Here is a 22881-nt window from a genome sequence, read left to right on the forward strand (position 1 = left end):
TATCCCAGCCCCACTACTCTGCTGTCCTGTAGCTCACTGTTAGGAGTGACAATGATGAGTTTACAACTGGTTTCATGTGCTAATAGAGGTTTTTGCATCAAACAGGAGTTCTAAAACTACATGCTAACTCATGGATGTTTTTACAAAGACAGAGAGAGATGCCCAGAGAATAGGAAGCGAGTGAAGACGTAAATGAGAGGAGGAATGAAAGAGCTTGCTGCTGGGTTGTCTTGTCTTACCGCAGCCCTCCTCGTCTGATTCGTCGGTGCAGTCTTTGACCCGGTCACACTCAGCGTTCACCTTGTTCACACACGCCTCGTTCTTACACTTAAAGCTGAAGTCAGAGCAGATACCAGGAGCTGCACAGAGAGAGAGGTGGAGAAAAACTTTTTTTTAAAGTCAAAACCCATCAAGAGATCATAAGAAAACACATTTCTGATTTTTTTTTTAAATCCAAATTTTTCATAAACCTATTTCAGTGTTAGGCCAGGTTTGATGAAAAAGACACTCCAATCAGTTAGGCATTAGAATGCAGTGCACCATACACAGTGATGGTGCTGTGGTTTACATTGATTGGCTGTATTGATTGAGACGGTCTAGTCTAACATCCCACTTTATCCACAAAACTGAGATTGAAAAGGAGTGACAGGGTTTTCATGTAAGGAGAAGTGTGTGCAGTAGCATAAACATAGCTAATGTATGTCAACAGAGAGGTGTGTTCTGTCATGTAATGAGTGAGTCTGGTGTGTGTTGACTTACAGACGGTACAGGAAGACTCGTCACTCCCGTCCACACAGTCCGTCTTAGTGTCACACACCACATCCTGAGGCAAACAGGTCCCGTCACCACACCTCCACTCATTCTTAGCACAGCCTGGGGGGGAGGAAGGGAAAGAGATTTACTGATGTGGCCAGACTGGACTCTTGTTCTCCCTCCATCTCTCCCCTGCTCTGTGCTTTGAAAGGCTGAATGCATTATACATGTTTAAGAGTCTTGACAGAGGCTGAGCAAATTGGGCAAGGCTTCCAACAAGCCACATTACTGACAAAGTAATGACCACACACAGCTGAGCTAGGAGCCAGTGTCCATCGATTAGCGCCTTTAATGTTAGCACAATTAGCATGGCATTAGCGGGCCGTATAGCCTGCAGACTGGCATTACATAGATAGAGGGGGTCTGGCCGACTAGGAGGCTACTCACTGCAGTGCTTCTCATCACTCTCGTCACCGCAGTCATTGACACGGTCGCACACCCAGTACTTGGGCTTGCACATCCCGTTGTCACAGGCAAACTGGTCCTTTTCACATTCTGAAAATAGCAAGAGGAAATGTCTAGTGTGTCAGAGGCTTCTATTACACAGACATGCACACACACATGAATGTGAGGGGAGTGGGAAGTATGTGAAGGGGGGTAAGGGGAGGGGTGAGGGGGAGTGAGGGGAAGAGAGAGGGTTGAGGTGCAGTGAGGAAGGGAGGGAGGATTGAGGTGCAGTGAGGGAGGGTTGAGGGAAAGTGAGGAAGGGAGGGTTGAGGTGCAGTGAGGGAGGGAGGGAAGAAGGGGAGGGAGGGAGGGTTGAGGGAAGAAGGGGAGTGAGGGAGGGAGGGTTGAGGGAAGTGAGGTAGAGGTGAGGCCAAGCGAGGCCAGAGTCTACTTACTGCAGTTCATTTCATCACTCATGTCCCCACAGTCGTTCCAGCCATCACAATGCAGCTCCTTCTTGATACAGAACCCAGAGCCACAGGCAAACTGGTTGGGGCAAGCTGCACACAGTAACAGAACGGAGGGAATGAGGAACGAAGGAGGGAGACGGGGGGGGAGGAGGCGAATGAAAGTGAGGGAGGAGAGAGAAAGATGGAGAGCGAGTGACAGAAGGAGTGTGAGGGAATCACAGTGTATATCCGGTCTATCCGTCTTGTTGCCATCTGCTCATCCCTATTGATCAAAGCAATTAGAAATCCATTATGGCCCAAACTCTGAGAGAGAAGCACCACAGAGGGTGGAGGGGACTGAGACGGAGACTAGAAGTACTCCAGACTGATAAAACAGACAATAAACACACTCCCATGGTGATTGGTGGACCTGTGATGTCAGAGCTGCAGTCTGTAAACCTCCATCATTGAACCGTCTCTGGCTGAGTGTCAGTCAGTGTGCCACTTGGTTTGGGGCACTAGTTCAGTTGTTATAGTGACAATTACTCTGTCATATAGCAACTTTCACTTGAATAGCACCACCACTCCCATATCAGTTGCCATGGACAGTAAGAGGGGTTTGAAAACAGTACCATAAAATGGTTGCACATTCATAGGACGTTTCATACAATCCAGAGTCATATATAACACCAGAGAGAAACCACTCACGGTTGGAAGGATCGTATGCGTTGTACTGAGCCTGGAAGCCTTTGTCTGTGAAGGACTCGTCAGAGTGGAACATCACAACCAGAGAGCTGGTGGTACTGGTAAGGGCCAGAGAAGACATCTCCCCACAGTATCTAACACAAAGCACACAACGTTTCTTTGAGTGGAAATACTGACATTGTATGTCAATGGGATGTCATGGTTTAAAGCAGAGAACACATTTCCTTTATCCTGTGATAATCAATTAAGTCATACTGTTCTATAGAGCTCCAGTAAGTAGAGGACAATTCTTACTTGGTGCCCATGACCTCTATGTAGTCTTTGTGACACACCCTGACGTCCACTCTCGGCTCCTTCATACGGAACATGGTGAACTTGACACGTACCTGCTTCCCTGCAGGGACCTGAGACAGGGTTGTGTTCATGTGAGTCTTAAGAGTTGGAAAATGCCACCACTCCGCCCTGCTCCTTAGAGGTATGCACTTGTTCCTTCCTCCTCATAGATTCTAAATAAATGGTGCAGGAAATATGGTGGGAAGTCTCTCGAGCCTGCTTACACCAATTCAATGATTTGAAATCCACAAGGGGAACGGGACCAAGTGGGAGGTGTAGGGAATTGGAACTTAACCTACAGTAACTGTGGAAGAACACCTAGCCCACATCCTCCCCCCAGACCCACAACCTTAAAGGCTGCTGCTGCAGCAATAGGACAGATGAAGATGGAAGAGGTACTGAACAGCCTGGCTGACATTCTGCAGCCTCAGCATTCCCCTCATACAGAGCTATGGATGGTGCAGGAAAGAGGGGACTAGAGAGAGGGACCAGAGAGTGAGGGGGTAAATAGAGAGGTAGCAGAGAGAGGGGGTAACAGAAGGGGCTATGATGCAGGATCACCAACCTCGATGGTCCACTTGCAGTCCAGGGCTGGGGGATAGAAGCTGGGGTAATGGGGAGAGCTGAAGTTCCCCTGAGCATCACTCAGGACTCCTCCACAACTTTTGGCTAAAATGGCAATAGTTGGGTCATTAGAGTGTTCATCATGTTAACTTAGTGAAATATGGACTGTTTGACTGGCATTGTCGTTGTACATCTTGGTAAGGGGATGACTGTGTGATGTTAGCTTACATGTTGTTAGGGGGATGATTGAGTACTCTGCACTGAAGCCAGGCCTCTGGACAGCGCTGTCAGTAACAAGGTTGATGAGCATGATGTTACTGGACGACACCACCTCCAGGGGATTGCTGGGAGGCCTCTGACCACACTTGCTGTAGGAGGAGATTCATACAGGAAATGGAGACGTCAGCCAATGACAGGGCAACACTGATCAAGGTGTGGGACTTCAATTCATTCAGTGACAGAATGTGGTGCAATGTGTTGTTAGAGTGACATAGTACACTTTTAATACAACACATGAATCAGAAACCCAAATAAGCCCATTAAATACACTTGAAATGTCTAAATAACTGATGAGCACCCACACATCAAAAAGCATTAAATCAACTATTAAAGGGAAGAAGAATAGCCCTGCCCGCTCAGACACACACAGGATTTCAAAGTCAAACAGGTATTTTAGCGAAACGTTTCTGCAGCGTGGGCCGGCGGCCGGAGCCACAGAAGTTTGAATGACGCTGCAAGAGCAGCACTACATCTACCTGCAGCAGGGTAATGCCATTAGAAACTATTGTATTAAGGCTCTCAAACCTGGTGTCACCTTGGATAAATCTGATAGGCTGAGCAGCAATATAAAAATCTTATGCAGCGCCTGGCTACCCGCATTTGTTTGGCGAAGGGTTTGGAACTTGAAATTGCCTGCAGTGTAGCCCCCACTGATTTGCACTCAGGTTGCCACAGTGGGGGGGAAGAGAGAGAAAGAGAGAGACGCAAAAAGAGTCCACAGACAACCAACCACAATTACACACAGCAGCATGGCTGCTGGGTGGCACCCCTGGTAGATTGGAAAAGAGAGGTCCTTCTGAGCCAACGCAATCTCACTGAAGGTCCCCAATGTTAACAATGAAAGACGACGTGCTGGGCTAAATGCCCCAGGATCCCAACAAGTGACTAAAATCACCAATGATGTGACAGGAATGAAGTCCACAGCATTCGCTACACTTCAAAACGACCGTTTTCGCCCATGTTTTTCTATTCCCACTGGGGACCTTAGCCAAATACAAAGTGATGTTCCGGTCCCTCTTGGGAATCCTGGAAAACTACATGACACACTTTTACCTTCTTTCCTCATTAAGTAAGCATATGTTGGTACTGGTAGTATGCATGTCTTGGTTGGACCCTAAATGAATAAAAGGTTGTAAACAAGTGGGATACACTGACTGTACAAAACATTATGAACACATTCCTAATATTGAGTTTTACCGCCCACTTTTGCCCTTAGATGTTGGGCCATGTTGGCTACAATGCTTCCCACAGTTGCGTCAAGTTGACTGGATGTTCTTTGGATGGTGGCCCATTCTTGATACACACAGGAAACTGTTGAATGTGAAAAATCCAGCAGCGTTGCAATTCTTGACACAGTCAAACCCGGTGCGCCTGGCACCAACTACAATACCCCGTTCAAAAGCACTTACATTTTTTGTCTTGTCCATTCACACACACACAATCCATGTTTCACTTGGCTTAAAAATCATTAACCTGTCTCCTCCCTTCATCTACACTGATTGGAGTAGATTTAACAGGTGACATCAATAAGTGATCATAGGTTTCACCTCTATGTCATGAAAAGAGCAGGTGTTCCTAATGTTTTGTATACTCAGTATGTTTCTTGGTAGGATGAAGAATATATTATTTATTGTGCTGAAAGAAAGCAAGTTTGAAGTTGACTTTCTGCTTCCTTTGTTAACATAGCGTTATCGATTGGAAACAAACCCGCATTCTCGCAGCACAACAACCTATCAATTACACCTAGCCTAGACACCAGGTAACCACCTCCGATTGAACAAAGACAATATGTCTCACACAAATTTGCAATCTTACAATTTAATTCACTTGTCTGTGTATCACTGCTGATATTAAGATGGAGTTTGTCACAGATTTCCTTGGGCTGTGGAGAATAGTGGCATTATGACAGACACTGGCCTGATTCAGCCTCTCTCATCACCATCCCTGTACTAGAGTCTTTGGGTCCATGAAATGCACTAATAAAAATCTATGCATTATTCATATTATTTATCTATCATCGTTATCACAGTAGTGGTTGTGAGAGCACTCACTGAGTGATGGCCTGGGACTCATCCGGGCTGAGGGAGTCGTAGATGGACACAAAGTCATCGGAGCAGTCGTCCTCTATGTGGAAGTGGGAGAAGCGGACTGAGATGGCGTTCTGTTCCGGGGCTCTGATCTGCCACTGGCAGCGGGACTGGGCCGGGTACTGATCTGGGAAGCCTGGAGACTGGAAGCTCTGAACTAAGGTGTTAGCCTCCAACCGGAAGAAACACTCGTAATCTGACGGTCAGGAAATGAACAGCATAACAGATTACATTAGTAGATGTACAGACATACAGGTACAGTAGCCCAACAAGGCTGTGGGTTTTCCCTGGTCAGCTCACATGCTAAGGAAAAACTTAGACTCGCTAGTCCCAAAAGTGCAAATGCCAAGGGAGATAACATAGTGGGAAAAAAAGATTAGAGCTGTGTTGTATGGCATCAATCAAAATGTCATATCATGGTGTGGAGAAATGTACACATCTTATACCATGTCTACTACACTGTTCATCATCCAGTGTCATCTGTTGATGCAATGTCAACTATCAACTCTCATCTGAAATTAAATGGAACATGCGCAAAATCGTTTGAGGATTACGCCTCAACAGAGGGTAAAAAAAGACGCGTGAAATAGGCCAACATCCATTTTTATTCAGTAGGCCACTCATGTACTATATAGCCAGGGCTCTCATTCTCTTCATGAACGGAGCAGCAGCAGCATTATGTATCAAGCGGGGCAGGCATTCTCACAGACTGGCAGCAGCGGGGTGAACAACTAGCGGGTGGAAAATTACAGCGAAATGTGATTGAAACAGGAGACAGTGGGTTTACTCACCGGCTCTGGGTTTCCTGGCCATCCTGGGGTCTGTGCCTGGAGAGAAAGGGGGGGGAGGAGAAGGGGGGCGAGGGAGAGAGACAGAAGAGTGGTGGAGTAAGAGGGGGAGGGAGAAGAGAGAAAAGGAGAGATGAAGGAGGAGAGGGAAAGGGGAAATGAGAGTTAAGGAGGGAGGAAGGGGGTTAAGAAAGTGTTACCAAAACTGAGAAGCTGATAGAGTGATAGAGTGATGCATGGGCGTATAATATTGGACTGTTGTTTAACGTCCCCTCGCCCCGCGGAGCCCAGGGATACATCTCTGTCTGACAGCCACATCAAATCATATAAACAGAAATCCTTTTAAAGAGAGCAAAACCACTAAGTAATATAAGGTGACCTATTGGCAATGTGAAGTAGACAGAAGCTAGAATAATGATAAATGGCTAGAGCCAGGCAGGCAGAGCTAGAGGGCAGTCCAGGGGCCAACTACTGTAATGTAATTAGAAGACCCAAACTACATAAAGTGTCCAATCACTGATACAATAGAAAACAGAGTGGCGTCCCTTATACCTCCACGTTATCTTATTAGGGCATGTCAGAGACATCTAGCTGGCATAGAACAGCCATTAATGCAGAAATCAGATCAGATATGAATGCTTATGGAAGATGACAGAGAGGGGGCTTGCTTCAGACAATACATTTCTCTTCATTAAACACGACTCTTTAGTTGAGGGGAGGCCAACCATCCTTCTGGAGAGCTACTGGGTGTGCAGGCTTTTGATCCAACTCTGTTACCCCTCATTCAGCTGATCAAGGTCCTGGTGACCAATTCTGTTACCCCTCATTCAGCTGATCAAGGTCCTGGTGAGCAGCCAATTAGTAGAATGATAGGTGTTGGATCTGGGTTGAAGTGGAAGCTTGCAGGACTCAGGGTAACTCTCCAGGAGGAGGGTTGGTCACTGCTTGCTTAGTTTAAACCCTAAGCCCCAAGATAAACCCCCTGCCCTAGAGAGTACACCCCCTGGTTTGGTCTTGACTGGGTTGTACTAACTACTAACTCACGTGAGGCAGTGACTTGGCTGATGCGGAGGCTCTGGCCGGAGCGTTTGCCCTGCTCCCTGATGCCATTCCACAGTACCTCCAGGACCCGCTCCTCAGAGAACTCTGGCAGCATCTCCAGGTCCGCTGCCGGGATGTCAAACTGGGTCCAATAGTAGGCCAGCACCCCCTCACTGGAGAGAGAGAGAGGGATCACTCAGTCATGCACTTCAACGTTTCTATAGTGCAGGTTTGACCAAACCTCTCCTCAGGTACAGCTGGTGTTTTGAGTTGCTGCAATGGACGTTCCATTTTCCAAATTACACTTATCCAATAAGCATTTTCAAAGATTCATATTATGTAATAAAAAAAGTGATCACATGACTAGCTTTATGGCCAACTGTACATTACCAGCATGCAGAAACTACACATCCCAGAATGCTCTCCTACCTGAAGGCAGTCACCACAGATGTGGTGTAGTACTTGGAGAGGAACTCAACTTGTTTGTAGTTGATCTTAAGCTGGTGAAAAAAGACAAACATAAAAATTAGATTTCACTAGGTTACCTGACAACCCATTTGCTGTTACCGTGGCGAAGATAGGGAGCCGTGACCTCAGAGTTCAGCTGAATCCTCCATATAAGGTTTAATTGATCAAGGTTACCATGGTGTTGGGAGTGCTCCAGGTATTGCCAGTTCGATACCAAGAAAAGTTTGTCTGCGGCTGCAATAAGGCCCCTGAGAACAAGTGTGTATGCTTGCATTCAAACTGCCTGCATGCCATGAATAACAGGGTCTCCATTGGAGATCCCATGGAGGACGAGTGTCTTCAGCTACAGTTATGTGAAAGAAATGTAGAAAGAAACTGGATATCGAATCCTAGCATGTGTTGTTACTAATCATGCTGTCTGTTCATAGTGTGTGTTAAACTCCAGTTCAGACTGTGAATAAGAACGCATGTAGCGGACATGTAATTATCAGGCTGGTAAATGTTAAATCCAAAAGGTACATTATAAAGGCAGAGTAGCTGAACTCACCTCAGCTCCCTGAAGCAGACTGAAGAGAGTAGTGAACGATCTTCATCTGTATCAACTCTGATAAGACCACATTGAGAACCGAGAAATGAGCTGGAGACTTTAATGGACCACAATGGAGAAAGTCTATTAACAATTTCAGAGGAGAGCAAAATGAGTGATCCACTGAATTTAAACCCAGAAGTGTAGAATATGATCCCATTGCCGTTTTCAGAGCTCAAACGAGAGACGAAGTGTATCAGTGGTCATCAGCTGGGATTTCAAGGACTCTACAGAAAGTGTACAACTACCCTCAAGGCCTGCTTGCCTCTGAAATAATTTCAATAAATCCCTAAAGCATAAAAGTTAGTGATTCTCAGCTTTAAAAAAAGGAATATCAAGTCTCTAGGATTTTTGGTGACAACCTAAGTGTGGATTTCCTTATTCAAAGCTGTTTCTAAGCACAAATGCCATATTCTACAGCAGGCAACAGCAGACTACCAAGTCAACCACACTACCAAGTCAACCACACAGCACCTCCAACATACAGAGAGGTGCATTGTTCCCTCAAAAAAAAAAAAAAAAAAAAATCTGTATTCTTTAGTCTTGCCAGTGGAGCCAATAGTGTGTTGGTTTCTGATTGGCTTTGTTAGTTCATTTGTATATACTGTAGACCCAATCACCAACATATAATGACACTTTGCTCTACTGCATCTGCAATACATGGCCAGAGGATGCACTGAACATACCGAGCATAGAATAATGGTGGTGGTGTACTCTGTTGTCACATTAATGCTCAGTGAACAGTCATCTAGAATTCCATTCAGACCACCTCGGTTTTCACACATACCTTACATTGTCACTCATGCAGCCATACATACTAAAGTAATGCCACACTGACCGGGGGTTTAGCAATAGCAGTTTATCATTGTCATGTTCCCAAGTGGCGATACACACATCTCCATTACTCCAATGAAAGGAAATGTTGGAAATAACAGAGTAACTAGATGATGTTCTCTCTTCCAGTCCACCAACACAAATATGCTTTTAGCCAGCTCCTTCCACCAGGAGAAAAACATGCTGTGGCAGATAGCTACAACAAACCTTACAAGAGAGAGAAACTGAATCTCAGTCAGTTCTGAACTCTGACACCTGACTTAATACCGTACCTGACCTAAAGGGTATGGTGGGTGGAGGTTCACTTGGTAGAAGGGTATGGTGGGTGGAGGTTCACTTGGTAGAAGGGTATGGTGGGTGGAGGTTCACTTGGTAGAAGGGTATGGTGGGTGGAGGTTCACTTGGTAGAAGGGTATGGTGGGTGGAGGTTCACTTGGTAGAAGGCTATGGTGGGTGGAGGTTCACTTGGTAGAAGGCTATGGTGGGTGGAGGTTCACTTGGTAGAAGGGTATGGTGGGTGGAGGTTCACTTGGTAGAAAGGTATGGTGGGTGGAGGTTCACTTGGTAGAAGGGTATGGTGGGTGGAGGTTCACTTGGTAGAAGGGTATGGTGGGTGGAGGTTCACTTGGTAGAAGGGTATGGTGGGTGGAGGTTCACTTGGTAGAAGGGTATGGTGGGTGGAGGTTCACTTGGTAGAAGGGTATGGTGGGTGGAGGTTCACTTGGTAGAAGGGTATGGTGGGTGGAGGTTCACTTGGTAGAAGGGTATGGTGGGTGGAGGTTCACTTGGTAGAAAGGTATGGTGGGTGGAGGTTCACTTGGTAGAAGGGTATGGTGGGTGGAGGTTCACTTGGTAGAAGGGTATGGTGGGTGGAGGTTCACTTGGTAGAAGGGTATGGTGGGTGGAGGTTCACTTGGTAGAAGGGTATGGTGGGTGGAGGTTCACTTGGTAGAAGGGTATGGTGGGTGGAGGTTCACTTGGTAGAAGGGTATGGTGGGTGGCGGTTCACTTGGTAGAAGGGTATGGTGGGTGGCGGTTAACTTGGTAGAAGGGTATTGTGGGTGGAGGTTAACTTGGTAGAAGGGTATTGTGGGTGGAGGTTAACTTGGTAGAAGGGTATTGTGGGTGGAGGTTAACTTGGTAGAGGTTAACTTGGTAGAAGGGTATTGTGGGTGGAGGTTAACTTGGTAGAGGTTAACTTGGTAGAACGGTATTGTGGGTGGAGGTTAACTTGGTAGAAAGGTATTGTGGGTGGAGGTTAACTTGGTAGAAAGGTATTGTGGGTGGAGGTTAACTTGGTAGAAAGGTATTGTGGGTGGAGGTTAACTTGGTAGAAAGGTATTGTGGGTGGAGGTTAACTTGGTAGAAAGGTATTGTGGGTGGAGGTTAACTTGGTAGAAAGGTATTGTGGGTGGAGGTTAACTTGGTAGAAAGGTATTGTGGGTGGAGGTTAACTTGGTAGAAAGGTATTGTGGGTGGAGGTTAACTTGGTAGAAAGGTATTGTGGGTGGAGGTTAACTTGGTAGAAGGGTATTGGGCCAGTCATCAATCTATCCATCAAAAGTTCAAGGAATTTCAACTTTTGACGCAGGCAAGAAACTGATTGGAAATTACGGATGTCTGTCTGTCATCTCATCACTTTTGTCTGTCACCATATGACCACCATAGAAAAACTAAATCTGTTCAAACTGTTTTTTTAACAGAACATCACCAGGACATGGCATCTGAGCCTAAACCGGGGTCAAACTCACTATCTCTTCCAGGTCGTCTGCCAGCTTGTTGAATTCTGTGCTGGTGGGGTCCTCCAGATTCTGGTTGTAGGGCACATTGTCCAGCTTCATGTGCCCGCTATACACCCGCTGAGCTGGGACACGCTTCATACTTATGGTGGCCGCAGACTCCCTGCCTTTGACTGAGGAAAAGAGAGTAGGAGAAAGAGGAAGTAATTTAAAAAAAATTGTACATGCAACACCAATGCCTCCTCATAAACTTCCAGAGATGGTTAATATGATTCTCTGCTGGAGCAAATAAAAAAAGAACAGGGATTTAGGAGAATTAGGAGTTTGTTAATCTTTTGATTATCTCTCAGTAAAAGCCTCTTTGATCAGGCTGTAGAGTGAGCGTGTGTGTGACTGTCAGGATGTTCCGTCTACTCTGCATCGCGCCACTTTACTCCCCTGAATTATTAACACCAAACAAATTAAGGCCTGTCAAACAAACAGGTTATCAATGGCAAATTAAAACTTCCAAACGTTCCACTTATTTCAGATATTTGTATCAAACGTCTAGGCCTTCAAAGCAGCAGTCAGGCAGCGCCTGTGAACGTGAAATCTCCTGGGTTTGCCCTGTAGATGGCAGGTTTAGATTGACCAATGGCAGTTGGCTAGGGCTGCCAACTCAAACTCTAGTCTTTCTGGTAGATTATAAAAAGCTGCTTGCCATTATTTACATTTCAGCTATCAATGTTCAGACTTTAGAAGAAACAAACCTCCCAGAATACTCCAGGCCAAACTGAGAGGGTTGGAAATTAGCAACATTAGTACGGTTGGAGTTATTGAGCCACTTTGGGGCATCCTTTGCATTTTCACTCCGTCAGACTGAGTGATAGTACCTAGTCTATGATTATTACATGCATTAGTCTCAGACTACATAGTAAAGTTGTACTCACTAACAAAGAGCCAGATGAGGATTCCTGTCACGGCTGCCAAGACAAGCAGAGCGATGAGGACTCCCACTATCACTCCAGTCTTCTTCTTCGATGACATCTTCTCTTTGTTATCCAGGAAGGTGACCTGCTCATGCCGCCCGTTCTGCCCCTAGGTAGACAGAGGCAGACAGACATAAAAAGACGGAGATAAGTTAATTTCTTACCTACATTTATATGATGAGATTACTAATACTCAAGACGTAGGAGTACAATAACATCCAGTGTAGAGTATGTGAGTCATCTAACTAGCAGGACGACATGGAGATTGTTAGGAGATCATAGTTTCAGGATGATTTCAGGAAGAAACTGAACACTGAAGTACAAGACAGTAACTATAGCCACCTCCAGACTTCAGTCTCACCATACGAGGTGAAAGTAATGACAGGGGACTTGTAAAAAGCTACAAAGGAAAAGCCTGTGACATCAACGAAGGCACTAGAAACAAAGTGCCAATTCTACTGATCCTGGCATCAGAAAGTTCCCATCGTCAACATTCGAACAGTAACAAAGAACTAAATGAAAGCTAAGATTCTGTGGCTCGGCAACTAAAATCAAGAAGCAACAGCAGCTGCATTAGCCCAAAGAGGAACTGATCCAACTCACTGATCTCATCAGGAAGGGTTATGTATCACTAGTATAACCTAAGCCATACTTCTCATTTCACATTGGAGGCTAAAACCTTACTAATGGATTTAAAAAGAGATGAGCGCAGAGACACAGAGAGAGAGGGAGATGTCCTTGAGGTGTTACCATGGAAAGGTCAGTGTGTGTCTGTCTATCAGTGCAGTAGTCAGATGTGTGGTGTGTGTAGGTCAGCAGGGGAAAGACAGACAATTGCATTTTTTGTGAAACTGACCGCAATCTGGATCATCACCCTGTATTAGACTGACGGTGAATTGCAAAGACGTCTAAACACTGATTCACACCATAACAACAAATGGTGTCAGTCATGTGAAACAATGTTTTTGTTTAATTTGTAAATAAACAAAATGGGGAGAATCACTGACAAGTTGAAACAGGCTCAGAACAAATCCTGACGTCAAAACAGGCCCAACCAGTTTAGTGACCGGAGAGCACACACGTTGCATTGCAGAGAAGACTTCCATGGCACTCTGTATGTGCTCCACCTTCTCTAAGGAACCGCCAACTGTGAGCAAGTACTTGGTGACAACAACAATACTCCCTAGCCACTGCCTCACCATGTCACTAAAACGTCAACAAAACGAAGCAGCGGATTGTGGATTTCAGGAAACAGCAGAGGGAGAACGTCCCTATCCACATCGACGGGACCGCAGTGGAGTGGAGCACGTCTCGGCGTACACATCACTGTCAATCTGAAATGTTCCACCCGCACATACAGGGGCTGTTGCGCCTTCTTCACCACACTAAGACCCTCAAACTTTTACGGATGCACAATTGAGAGCATCCTGTCGGGCTGTATCACCGCCTGGTACGACAACTGCACCGCCCACAACCGCAGAGGGTGGTGCAGTCTGCCCAACGCATCACCAGGGGCACACTGCCTGCCCTCCAGGACACCTACAGCACCCGATGTCACAGGAAGGCCAAAAAGATCATCAAGGACAACAACCACCCGAGCCACTGCCTGTTCACACTGCTACCATCCAGAAGGCGAGGTGCATCAAAGCTGTGACCGAGAGACTGAAAAACAGCTTCTACCATAAGGCCATCAGACTGTTGAACAGCCATGACTAGCTGGAAACTGCACCGCCCACAGGGTTACTCAACCCTGTTTAAAAAAAATAATGTTTACCTTTAAGTCAGTTAAGAACAAATTCTTATTTTCAATGACGGCCTAGGAACAGTGGGTTAACTGCCCTGTTCAGGGGAAGAACGACAGATTTTTTTTTTTTTTTACCTTGTCAGCTCGGGGATTTGATCTTGCAACCTTTCGGTTACTAGTCCAACGCTCTAACCACTAGGCTACCTGCACCCACTACCTGCTGCCCCACTTTAATAATGTTTACATACTGCTTTACTCATTTCATATGTACAGTGCATTCTGAAAGTATTCAGACCCCTTGACTTTTTCCAGATTTTGTTACATTACAGCCTTATTCTAAAATAGATTTTTTTTAAACTCAGCAATCTACACACAAAAACTCCACAACAAAGCAAGAACATTTTGCAAATCTATTAAATAAAATACAGAAATTCCATATTTACCTAAGTATTCAGACCCTTTGCAATGAGACTCAAAATTGAGTTAAGGATGATCAATGGAAACAGAAGGTACCTGAAGATGTTTCTACAACTTGGAGTCCACCTGTGGTAAATTCTATTGATTGGACATCATTTGAAAAGACACACCTGTCTATATAACGTTCCACAGTTGACTATGCATGTCAGACTAGTCAGGAAAGATGAACGGAGCAAAGTACACAGAGATCCTTGATGAAGTCCTGAGTGCAATGGTGCAGGTTCTTAGACTGGGGTGAAGTTTCACCTTCCAACAGGACAACGACCCTAAGCACACAGCCAAGACAACGCAGGAGTGGCTTCGGGACAAGTCTCTGAATGTCCTTGAGTGGCCCAGAACCTGATCAAACATCTCTGGAGAGACCTGAAAATAGCTGTGCAGCAACGCTCCCCAACCAACCTGACAGAGCTTGAGAGGATCTGCAGAGAAGAAGGGGATTAACTTCACAAATACAGGTGTGCCAAGCTTGTAGCGTCATACCCAAGAAGACTCGGCTGTAATCACTGCCAAAGGTGCTTCAAGAAAGTACTGAGTTAAGGGTCTGAATACTTATGTTAATGTGAGATCTGTTGTTGTTTTTTTTAATCAATTGTGTGTTGGGGTCTGAATACTTTCCGAAGGCACTGTATATACTGTATTCTATTCTACTGTATTTGTCAATGCCACACCGACATTGCTCGCTCTAATATTTATAAATATTTTAAAATTGCATTCTTTTATTTTTAGATTTGTGTATTGTTGTGAATTGTTATATATTACTGCACTGTTGGAGTTAGGAACACAAGCATTTCGCAACACCCGCAATAACATCTGCTAAATATGTGTATGTGACCATTAAAATTTGAATTGATGTCATATTGACTTATGTGCATATAGTGACTCTCCATATCAGCCCTCTCTCTCTCTCCCTACAGTACTTCAGTATGATGGGTAAGTTCATGGCTACCTGGGGCATAGGCTAAGATCTATGTACCCTGCCCTGGGTCCAGGGTGTGTGTCCGAGTCCGCTTGCGCACGCAGACGACAGAGAGCGATTACAGAACAGATAGTAATCACCGCACACAATTGCCTCTGCGCCTGTGGCCCAGCGTGTAGAGAAGGACCCGATCCACCATTAGGGACGGGAGAATCGCTTCGGTATTAAATCAATTTGTCAGAAGTGCCGCCCCTTAAGATGGGGGCTCAATTACACTGGTCTAGATGATAACTCATCGCAATTAAAGGCCATTCTTACCACGCTCTGGCTCTCACACATGCCTCCTAATTGGAATTTCTAACAGCAATCACGGTCTGGAATTAAGGGAATCATTAAGGATGGGGTCAGTGAGCGCTCGGGGGTCGCTCTCTCTATCAGTCACCCTGATCACAGCCTAATAAAACCATTACATGCTTTTCGTCATATCCCCTTTGTCTCCATCTCTCTGCCCTCAAACAAAAATACTACTCCCTCCAGTTAGATCCATGTGAACTGTGCTGATGTCTTTCCAGCTACAGGCCTCAGTAGTGTCATATGATTACACCGGAAATGGTGTTGAATGCATTAGACAGTGGACAACTTTCACTGACAGTATAAACAGAACAGAAGAAAACAAAACAAAAACACTGCAAAAGCCTGTCACAGTGTATTGTCTGTAAAAAAACACCACTAAAGACAAAATACAGTGCCTTCAGAAAGTATTCATACCCCTTGACTTATTCCACATTTTGTTGTGTTACAGCCTGAATTCAAAATTGATTACATGCATTCTGTTCCATACAAGACCCCATAGTGACAAAATGTTTAGACATTTTGGCAAATTTATTTTAAATGAAAAACATAAATATCGAATTTACATATGTATTGACTCAGGGGTTTGAATACTTATTAGAATCAGCTTTGGCAGCAGTTACAGCTGTGAGTCTTTCTGGCTATATTCTAAGAGCTTTGCACACCTGGATTGTACAATATATTCCCATTATTCTTTTCAAAATTCTTCAAATTTCTTGTTGAACATTGCTAGACAACCATTTACGTCTTGCCATAGATTCAAGCAGATTTAAGTTAAAACTGTAACTCGGCCAATCAGGAACATTTACGGTCTTCTTGGTAAGCAAATGCAGTGTAGATTTGACCTTGTGTTTTAGGTTATTGCTCTGCTAAAAGGTGAATTCATCTCCCAGTGTCTGGTAGAAAGCAGACAACCAGGTTTTCCTCTAGATTTTGCCTGTGCTTAGCCCCATTCCTTTTCTATCCCGATTAAACTCCCCAGTCCTTAACGATTAGAAGCGTACCCATAACACAACACAGACATCCCTATGTTTGAAAATCTGTAGAGTGGTACTTTGTAATGTGATGTATTGGATTTGCCTCAAACATAGCACTTTGTATTCAGTACAAAAAGTTAATTGTTTGCCACATTTTTTGCAGTATTACTTTAGTGCTTTGTTGCAAACAGGATGCATGTTTATGAATAGTTTTATTCTGTACAGGCTTCCTTCTTTTCACTGTCATTTAGGTTAGTATTGTGGAGTAACTACAATGTTGATCCATCCCTAGTTGTTTCCTATCACAGCCGTTAAACTCTAACTGTTTTAAAGTCACCATTGGCCTCATGGCGAAATCCCTGAGCAGTTTCCTCCCTCTCTGGCAACCGAGTTAGGAATGACTCCGGTATCTTTGTAGTGAATGGGTGTTTATACACCATTCAAAGTGTAATTAATAACTTCACCATGGTCAAAAAGACATTCAATGCCCATCTACCAATAGGTGCCCTTCTTTGCAAGGCACTGGAAAACTTCTCTGGTCTTTGTGGTTGAATTTCAAATTCACTGCTCAACCTTACAATTATCTGTATGTGTGGGGTACAGACATGAGGTAGTCATTCAAAAATCATGTTAAACACTGTTATTGCACACAGAGTGAATCCATGCAATGTGACTTGTTTAGCAAATTTGTATTCAAATCAAATGTTATTGGTCACATACACATGGTTAGCAGATGTCATTGCGAGTGTAGCGAAATGCTTGTGCTTCTATTTCTGACAGTGCAGCAATAGCAATATCTAACAAGTAATATCTATCAATTCCACAACCGATACCTAATACACACAAATCTAAGTAAAGGAATGGAATAAGAATATACAAATATATGCATGAGCAATGACAGAGCAGCACAGGCTAAGATGCAATAGAGTATGGAATACAGTATATACATATGAGATGAGTAATGCAAGATATGAAAACATTATTCAAGTGCCATTATTAAAGTGACTAGTGTTCCATTTATTAAAGTGGCCAATGATTTCAAGTCTGTATGTAGGCAGCAGCCTCTCTGTGCTAGTGTTGGCTGTTTAACAGTCTGATGGCCTTGAGATTGGAAAAACAGCTTCTGTCTCGGTCCCAGCTTTGATTCACCTGTACTGACCACGCCTTCTGGATGGTAGCGGAGTGAACAGGCAGTAGCTAGGGTGGTTGTTGTCCTTGATGATCTTTTTGGCCCTCCTGTGACATCGGGTGCTGTAGGTGTCCTGGAGGGCAGATAGTTTGCCCCCGGTGATGCGTTGGGCAGACCGCACCACCCTCTGGAGAGCCCTGCGGTTGTGGGCGGTACAGTTGCCATACCAGGTGGTGATACAGCCCGACAGGATGCTCTCAATTGTGCATCTGAAAGTTTGTGAGGGTTTTAGGTGACAAGACACATTTCTTCAGCCTCCTGAGGTCGAAGAGGTACTGTTGAAGAGGCGAAGAAGAGGCGCTGCTGTTGCGCCTTCTTCACCACACTGTCTGTGTGGGTGTACCATTTCAGTTAGTCCGTGATGTGTACGCAGAGGAACTTGAACTTTCCACCTTCTCCACTGATGTCCCATGTGGATAGGGGGGTGCTCCCTCTGCTGTTTCCTGAAGTCCACGATCATCTCCTCTGTTTTATTGACGTTGAGTGAGAGGTTATTTATTTTCCTGACACCACACTCCGAGAGCCCTCACCTCCTCCCTGTAGGCTGTCTCATCGTTGTTGGTAATCAAGCCTAGTACTGTTGTGTCATCTGCAAACGTGATGACTGAGTTGGAGGTGTGCATAGCCATGCAGTCATGGTTGAACAGTGAGTACAGGAGGGGGCTGAGTACGCACCCTCGTGGGGCCCCAGTGTTGAGGATCAGCAAAGTGGAGATGTTGTTTCCTACCTTCACCACCTGGGGGCGACCCGTCAAAGTCCAGGACCCAATTGCACAGGGCGGGGGTTGAGAACCAGGGCCTCAAGCTTAATGATGAGCTTGGAGGGTACTATGGTGTTGAATGCTGAGTTGTAGTCAATGAACAGCATTCTTACATAGGTATTCCTCTTGTCCAGATGGGATAAGGCAGTGTGCAGTGTGAAGGAGATTGCATCGTCTGTGGACCTATTGGGGCGGTAAGCAAATTGAACTGGGTCTAGGGTGACAGGTAAGGTAGAAGTCATATTCCTAAACTTTAGGTTTGCATCAACAAAGGGGTTGAATAATTATTGACTCAGGAGACTTATTTTTTATTAGTAAACATTTCTAAAAACATAATTCTACTTATTGTGTATAGGCCAGATAAAAAAAATCTAAGTGTAATCCATTTTAAATTCAGGCTGTAAAACTATTTATCTTTTTGAAAAAGTCAAACGGTGTGAATACTTTCTGAAGGCACTGTATGTGACCACTACAAGCACGAGGGGACATCTGGAGAGCTAATGGTATTAACTAAACAATAAGGTATAGTCGGACTGCTAGGCATACAGCAGGGTAGCAGCATATTAGTCAAACCAGTTAGACTGATGGGTAATGAGGTGTTCTGTACCGAGAGGTGTGGTTCAGAGAAATAGCTAACAATGACAAGCACCTTTTCACACACCACCATTTGATGTTTGTAATGTAAACATACATATGTGCATCCTCTTTGTGTTTTTCTTATTGTATAGTACATTACATGATGTGGCTTTAGATAGTGGGAATGAAAGTCAAAACTAAATCAATGAGTAGTCTGATTCAGCCTGCACAATATAACTGAGCAGAGCAACTGCGCTTTCAATAGACAGGCATTCCATCTGTTTAAACGTTAACCAGGAGTGTCAATGGTTGTTGTTTAAATCCTCAATCATGATCTATGTAGCACCTTTCCAATGTCAGCTCCACCAGAACATTAGAAACCTGCTGGTTGAAATATCTCAGTCTAAACCTACATGGCTTAAGAGATCTATTTATTAAAGTGTAATGCATTTGTGAAAGCATATTTAAATGTAAAATGTCACATCAAACGTGACAACACTAACCTTCTCTGGCTAGTAACATTAACTTTAATTGAAAATCTAGTGTTATAATTAAGTCATGATATAGCTATGCTTTGTTTATGACAATGAACATTCTAATAGTCCCCGTTATTATGTTATGGAAATTTGACCATATAATAACCCATAACATTAGATTACAGATAAGTGGTAGAAAATGGTCATGACAAGTGTCACTACTACAGACATTGTAGAGGTTATTCTGTTCTAGTACAATAACACCACCACATTGTGCTGAGTTAGCGTGAATTCTCTCTCCCTAGATACCATGTAGTTACTAGGTGACTGGGTTCATTTAATAACCAACCTGCTCTACCGGTCATGTGTGAGAGACTGCAGTAGGCAGGGATAACGGGCCGTTCCACAGGACGGTCAGGAGACCGCAGACTGTTGGAGAGTTCCTGGCTGAATTCCTACCTGGGTGTCCCCTTACCACTCACTTCCACTCTGACCCACACCGCTCACGCACTACCAGATAGAGAGCGAGGGAAAGAGGAGAGAGGACAGTGTGTGCTCTGATCTGACCGAAACAGCCACATTCCTCCGTAATCACACTCCACTGCTGACACTGATCCTGTCTGGGAAAGGACAGGTCACACTGACCTCACCCTCGGCTCAATCTTGGGATCTCTGGAATTCTAAGATCAGAAAATTGCTGTTGTGCCCTTACATCAATAAACAAGGTGGATCCCCAAATGTAACACATATCCACGTGTACAAATAGATCTTCTGTGAACAATTTTGCCAGTCGGTAGGGGAATATGCATTACTGGCCAGAACAGAGTTGGTGGTTATAATAGTGGAATCACTCATGTTCTCTTGCGCTGTTTCCAGATATCCTTTCTTGAAGCGCAATTTAAACGGGCAATCTGCAGTTCAAACAAAGTGGGTACCCCGCCACCGTTTGTGTAAAAAGCTGAGGTATATGAGGCCGGAGAAATATAACCACTCAAATTCATAGAAAAAGCTATGGATGCAAGGACTGATCATCCATTAAATATCAAAATTATAGATGTAACCATATTGAGACTATAAAGTGTTTGTTTATATTCACAATGTTTACAAACAGAACTAAAACAAGCTTATATATATATATATATATATATATATATATTTGGGGTCCTGATGGGGTACGACAGTTGAACTAAGCTCATGAGGCATTTATAAGTTATATTTTTCCAGAATCAATGGGTACACACTGAGTACACCCCCCCCCCCTGCAATTTAGCTAGCCAAAATAAATTACATCTTTACACAAATTCTGAGTGAAATAATTTATAATTATAAAACTCACTCACTGTTATAAAGTCACCCATGCATACACCACAAGACATGCCAGCAGAGGACTCTCCACAGTACCCAAGTCCAGAACAGAATATGGAAGCACACAGTACTACATAGAACCATGACTGCTTGGAACTCTATTCAAAATCAAGTAACTTATGCAAGCTGTAAAATCAGATTTTTTTTTAAACGGCTCAAAATGCACCTTATGAAACAATGGGGGCTGTGAAGAGACCTACACACACAGCCATAAATACACACAATAGCATACGCACTATGCTATGTTGTAGATATGTGGTAGTAGAGTAGCGGCCTGAGGGCACACACTTAATGTGTATCTGTTGTGAAATTTTATGTCATGTTTATTTTTATTGCATAAAACTGCCTTAATTTGGCTGGACCCCAGGAAGAGAAGCTGCTGCCATAATAAATACAAATACTCAAGAGGATTCACACAGGAAATCCTAAAATGGTAACTGAGGAAATTACAAAGCACACATCATGATTATGACACCATTTCCCGATACTAAGGTGGATAACATATAGTGCCTTCAGAAAGTATTCCTACTCCTTGACTTATTCCAAATTGTGTTGTGTTACAGCCTGAATTCAAAATGGATTACATTTATTCTAAATTGATTAAATACCCCATAATGACAAGGTGAAAACATATTTTTGGAAATTTTTGCAAATATATGTAAAATGAAATATATAAATATCTAATGTCAGCTGCCACAGTAGATGGAACTTGCCGCCAGAGTTCAAATATTTCAACTTTGCTGTAGCTTTGTTTTCTACCGGATGTGTTACGATCGATGAGGAAAAAATTAGGAGTCAGGCGCAGAGAGCAAAGATATGGGGAAAAACCACTCTTTAATGTCCAACCAGAAGAACAACTGGTAACGTCAAAACATTGGCGTAAAATCCACTCGAATACAGTACACACTGGAAAAATAAATCCAGACAGTGGAAAACCCCAATAAAACGAACAACCTCATACAAAAACAGAAAGACAAGCCCGCACAAACAGAAGCGGGCTAAACGAACTTAAATAGCACCACCCTAACAACCAAACAATGAACAGGTGAAAACAATTAGTCAAAACCAAACGAAAAGGAAAAAGGGATCGGTGGCAGCTAGTAGACCGGCGACGACGACCGCCGAGCGCCACTCGAACAGGAAGGGAAGCCACCTTCGGTAATGCTCGTTACAGGATGTTGATTTACCCATCTACCGATAGCTGCCCTTCTTTGCGAGGCATTGGAAAACCTCCCTGGTTTTTGTGTTTGAAATTCACTGCTTGACTGAGGGACCTTACAAATAATTGTATGTGTGGGGTAAAGAGATGAGGTAGTCATTCAAAAATCATGATAAACACTATTATGGCACAAAGTGTGAGTCCATGCAACTTATTATGCAAATTGTTAAGCAAATTTTTACTCCTGAACTTATTTAGGCTTGTCATAACTAAGGGTTTGAATAGTTGACTCAAGATATTCATCTTTAATTCATTTGTAAAAATGTCTAAAAACATAATTAAACTTTGGCATTATGGGGTATTGTGCGTAGGCCAGTGACAGAAAATCTCAATTTAATCCATTTTAAATTCAGGCTGTAACACAAAATGTGGAAAAGTCAAGGGGTGTGAATACTTTCTGAAGGCACTGTATGTCCGATCCATGAGTCATCTATGGTTGCCATAAAGAACCATTCCCACAAAGAAAACTTTGAGGCTGAGAAAATACACTGCTCAAAAAAATAAAGGGAACACTTAAACAACACAATGTAACTCCAAGTCAATCACACTTCTGTGAAATCAAACTGTCCACTTAGGAAGCAACACTGATTGACAATAAATTTCACATGCTGTTGTGCAAATGGAATAGACAAAAGGTGGAAATTATAGGCAATTAGCAAGACACCCCCGAAAAAGGAGTGATTCTGCAGGTGGTGACCACAGACCACTTCTCAGTTCCTATGCTTCCTGGCTGATGTTTTGGTCACTTTTGAATGCTGGCGGTGCTCTCACTCTAGTGGTAGCATGAGA

At 43.9% G+C, this 22881-nt stretch overlaps 1 protein-coding gene across 1 annotated transcript in view; it reads right to left on the reverse strand.

The window, feature by feature from the left end:
* LOC120031354 (suppressor of tumorigenicity 14 protein homolog) overlaps positions 1 to 22881 on the reverse strand; it is a 34286-nt gene that overhangs the window by 5833 nt on the left and 5572 nt on the right. The window contains exons 2-15 of the mRNA XM_038977071.1: positions 12003 to 12150; positions 11086 to 11246; positions 7876 to 7946; positions 7450 to 7619; positions 6409 to 6444; positions 5582 to 5813; positions 3480 to 3619; positions 3253 to 3356; positions 2649 to 2758; positions 2358 to 2488; positions 1656 to 1760; positions 1201 to 1308; positions 760 to 873; positions 240 to 359 (exon numbers count right to left, since the gene is read on the reverse strand). Of these exons, the coding sequence (XP_038832999.1) occupies positions 240 to 359; positions 760 to 873; positions 1201 to 1308; positions 1656 to 1760; positions 2358 to 2488; positions 2649 to 2758; positions 3253 to 3356; positions 3480 to 3619; positions 5582 to 5813; positions 6409 to 6444; positions 7450 to 7619; positions 7876 to 7946; positions 11086 to 11246; positions 12003 to 12150 (1750 nt within the window). The remainder of the gene's footprint in view (positions 1 to 239; positions 360 to 759; positions 874 to 1200; positions 1309 to 1655; positions 1761 to 2357; positions 2489 to 2648; positions 2759 to 3252; positions 3357 to 3479; positions 3620 to 5581; positions 5814 to 6408; positions 6445 to 7449; positions 7620 to 7875; positions 7947 to 11085; positions 11247 to 12002; positions 12151 to 22881) is intronic.

This window comes from Salvelinus namaycush, chromosome 37 (assembly GCF_016432855.1).
Source record: "Salvelinus namaycush isolate Seneca chromosome 37, SaNama_1.0, whole genome shotgun sequence".
NCBI lineage: Eukaryota > Metazoa > Chordata > Actinopteri > Salmoniformes > Salmonidae > Salvelinus > Salvelinus namaycush.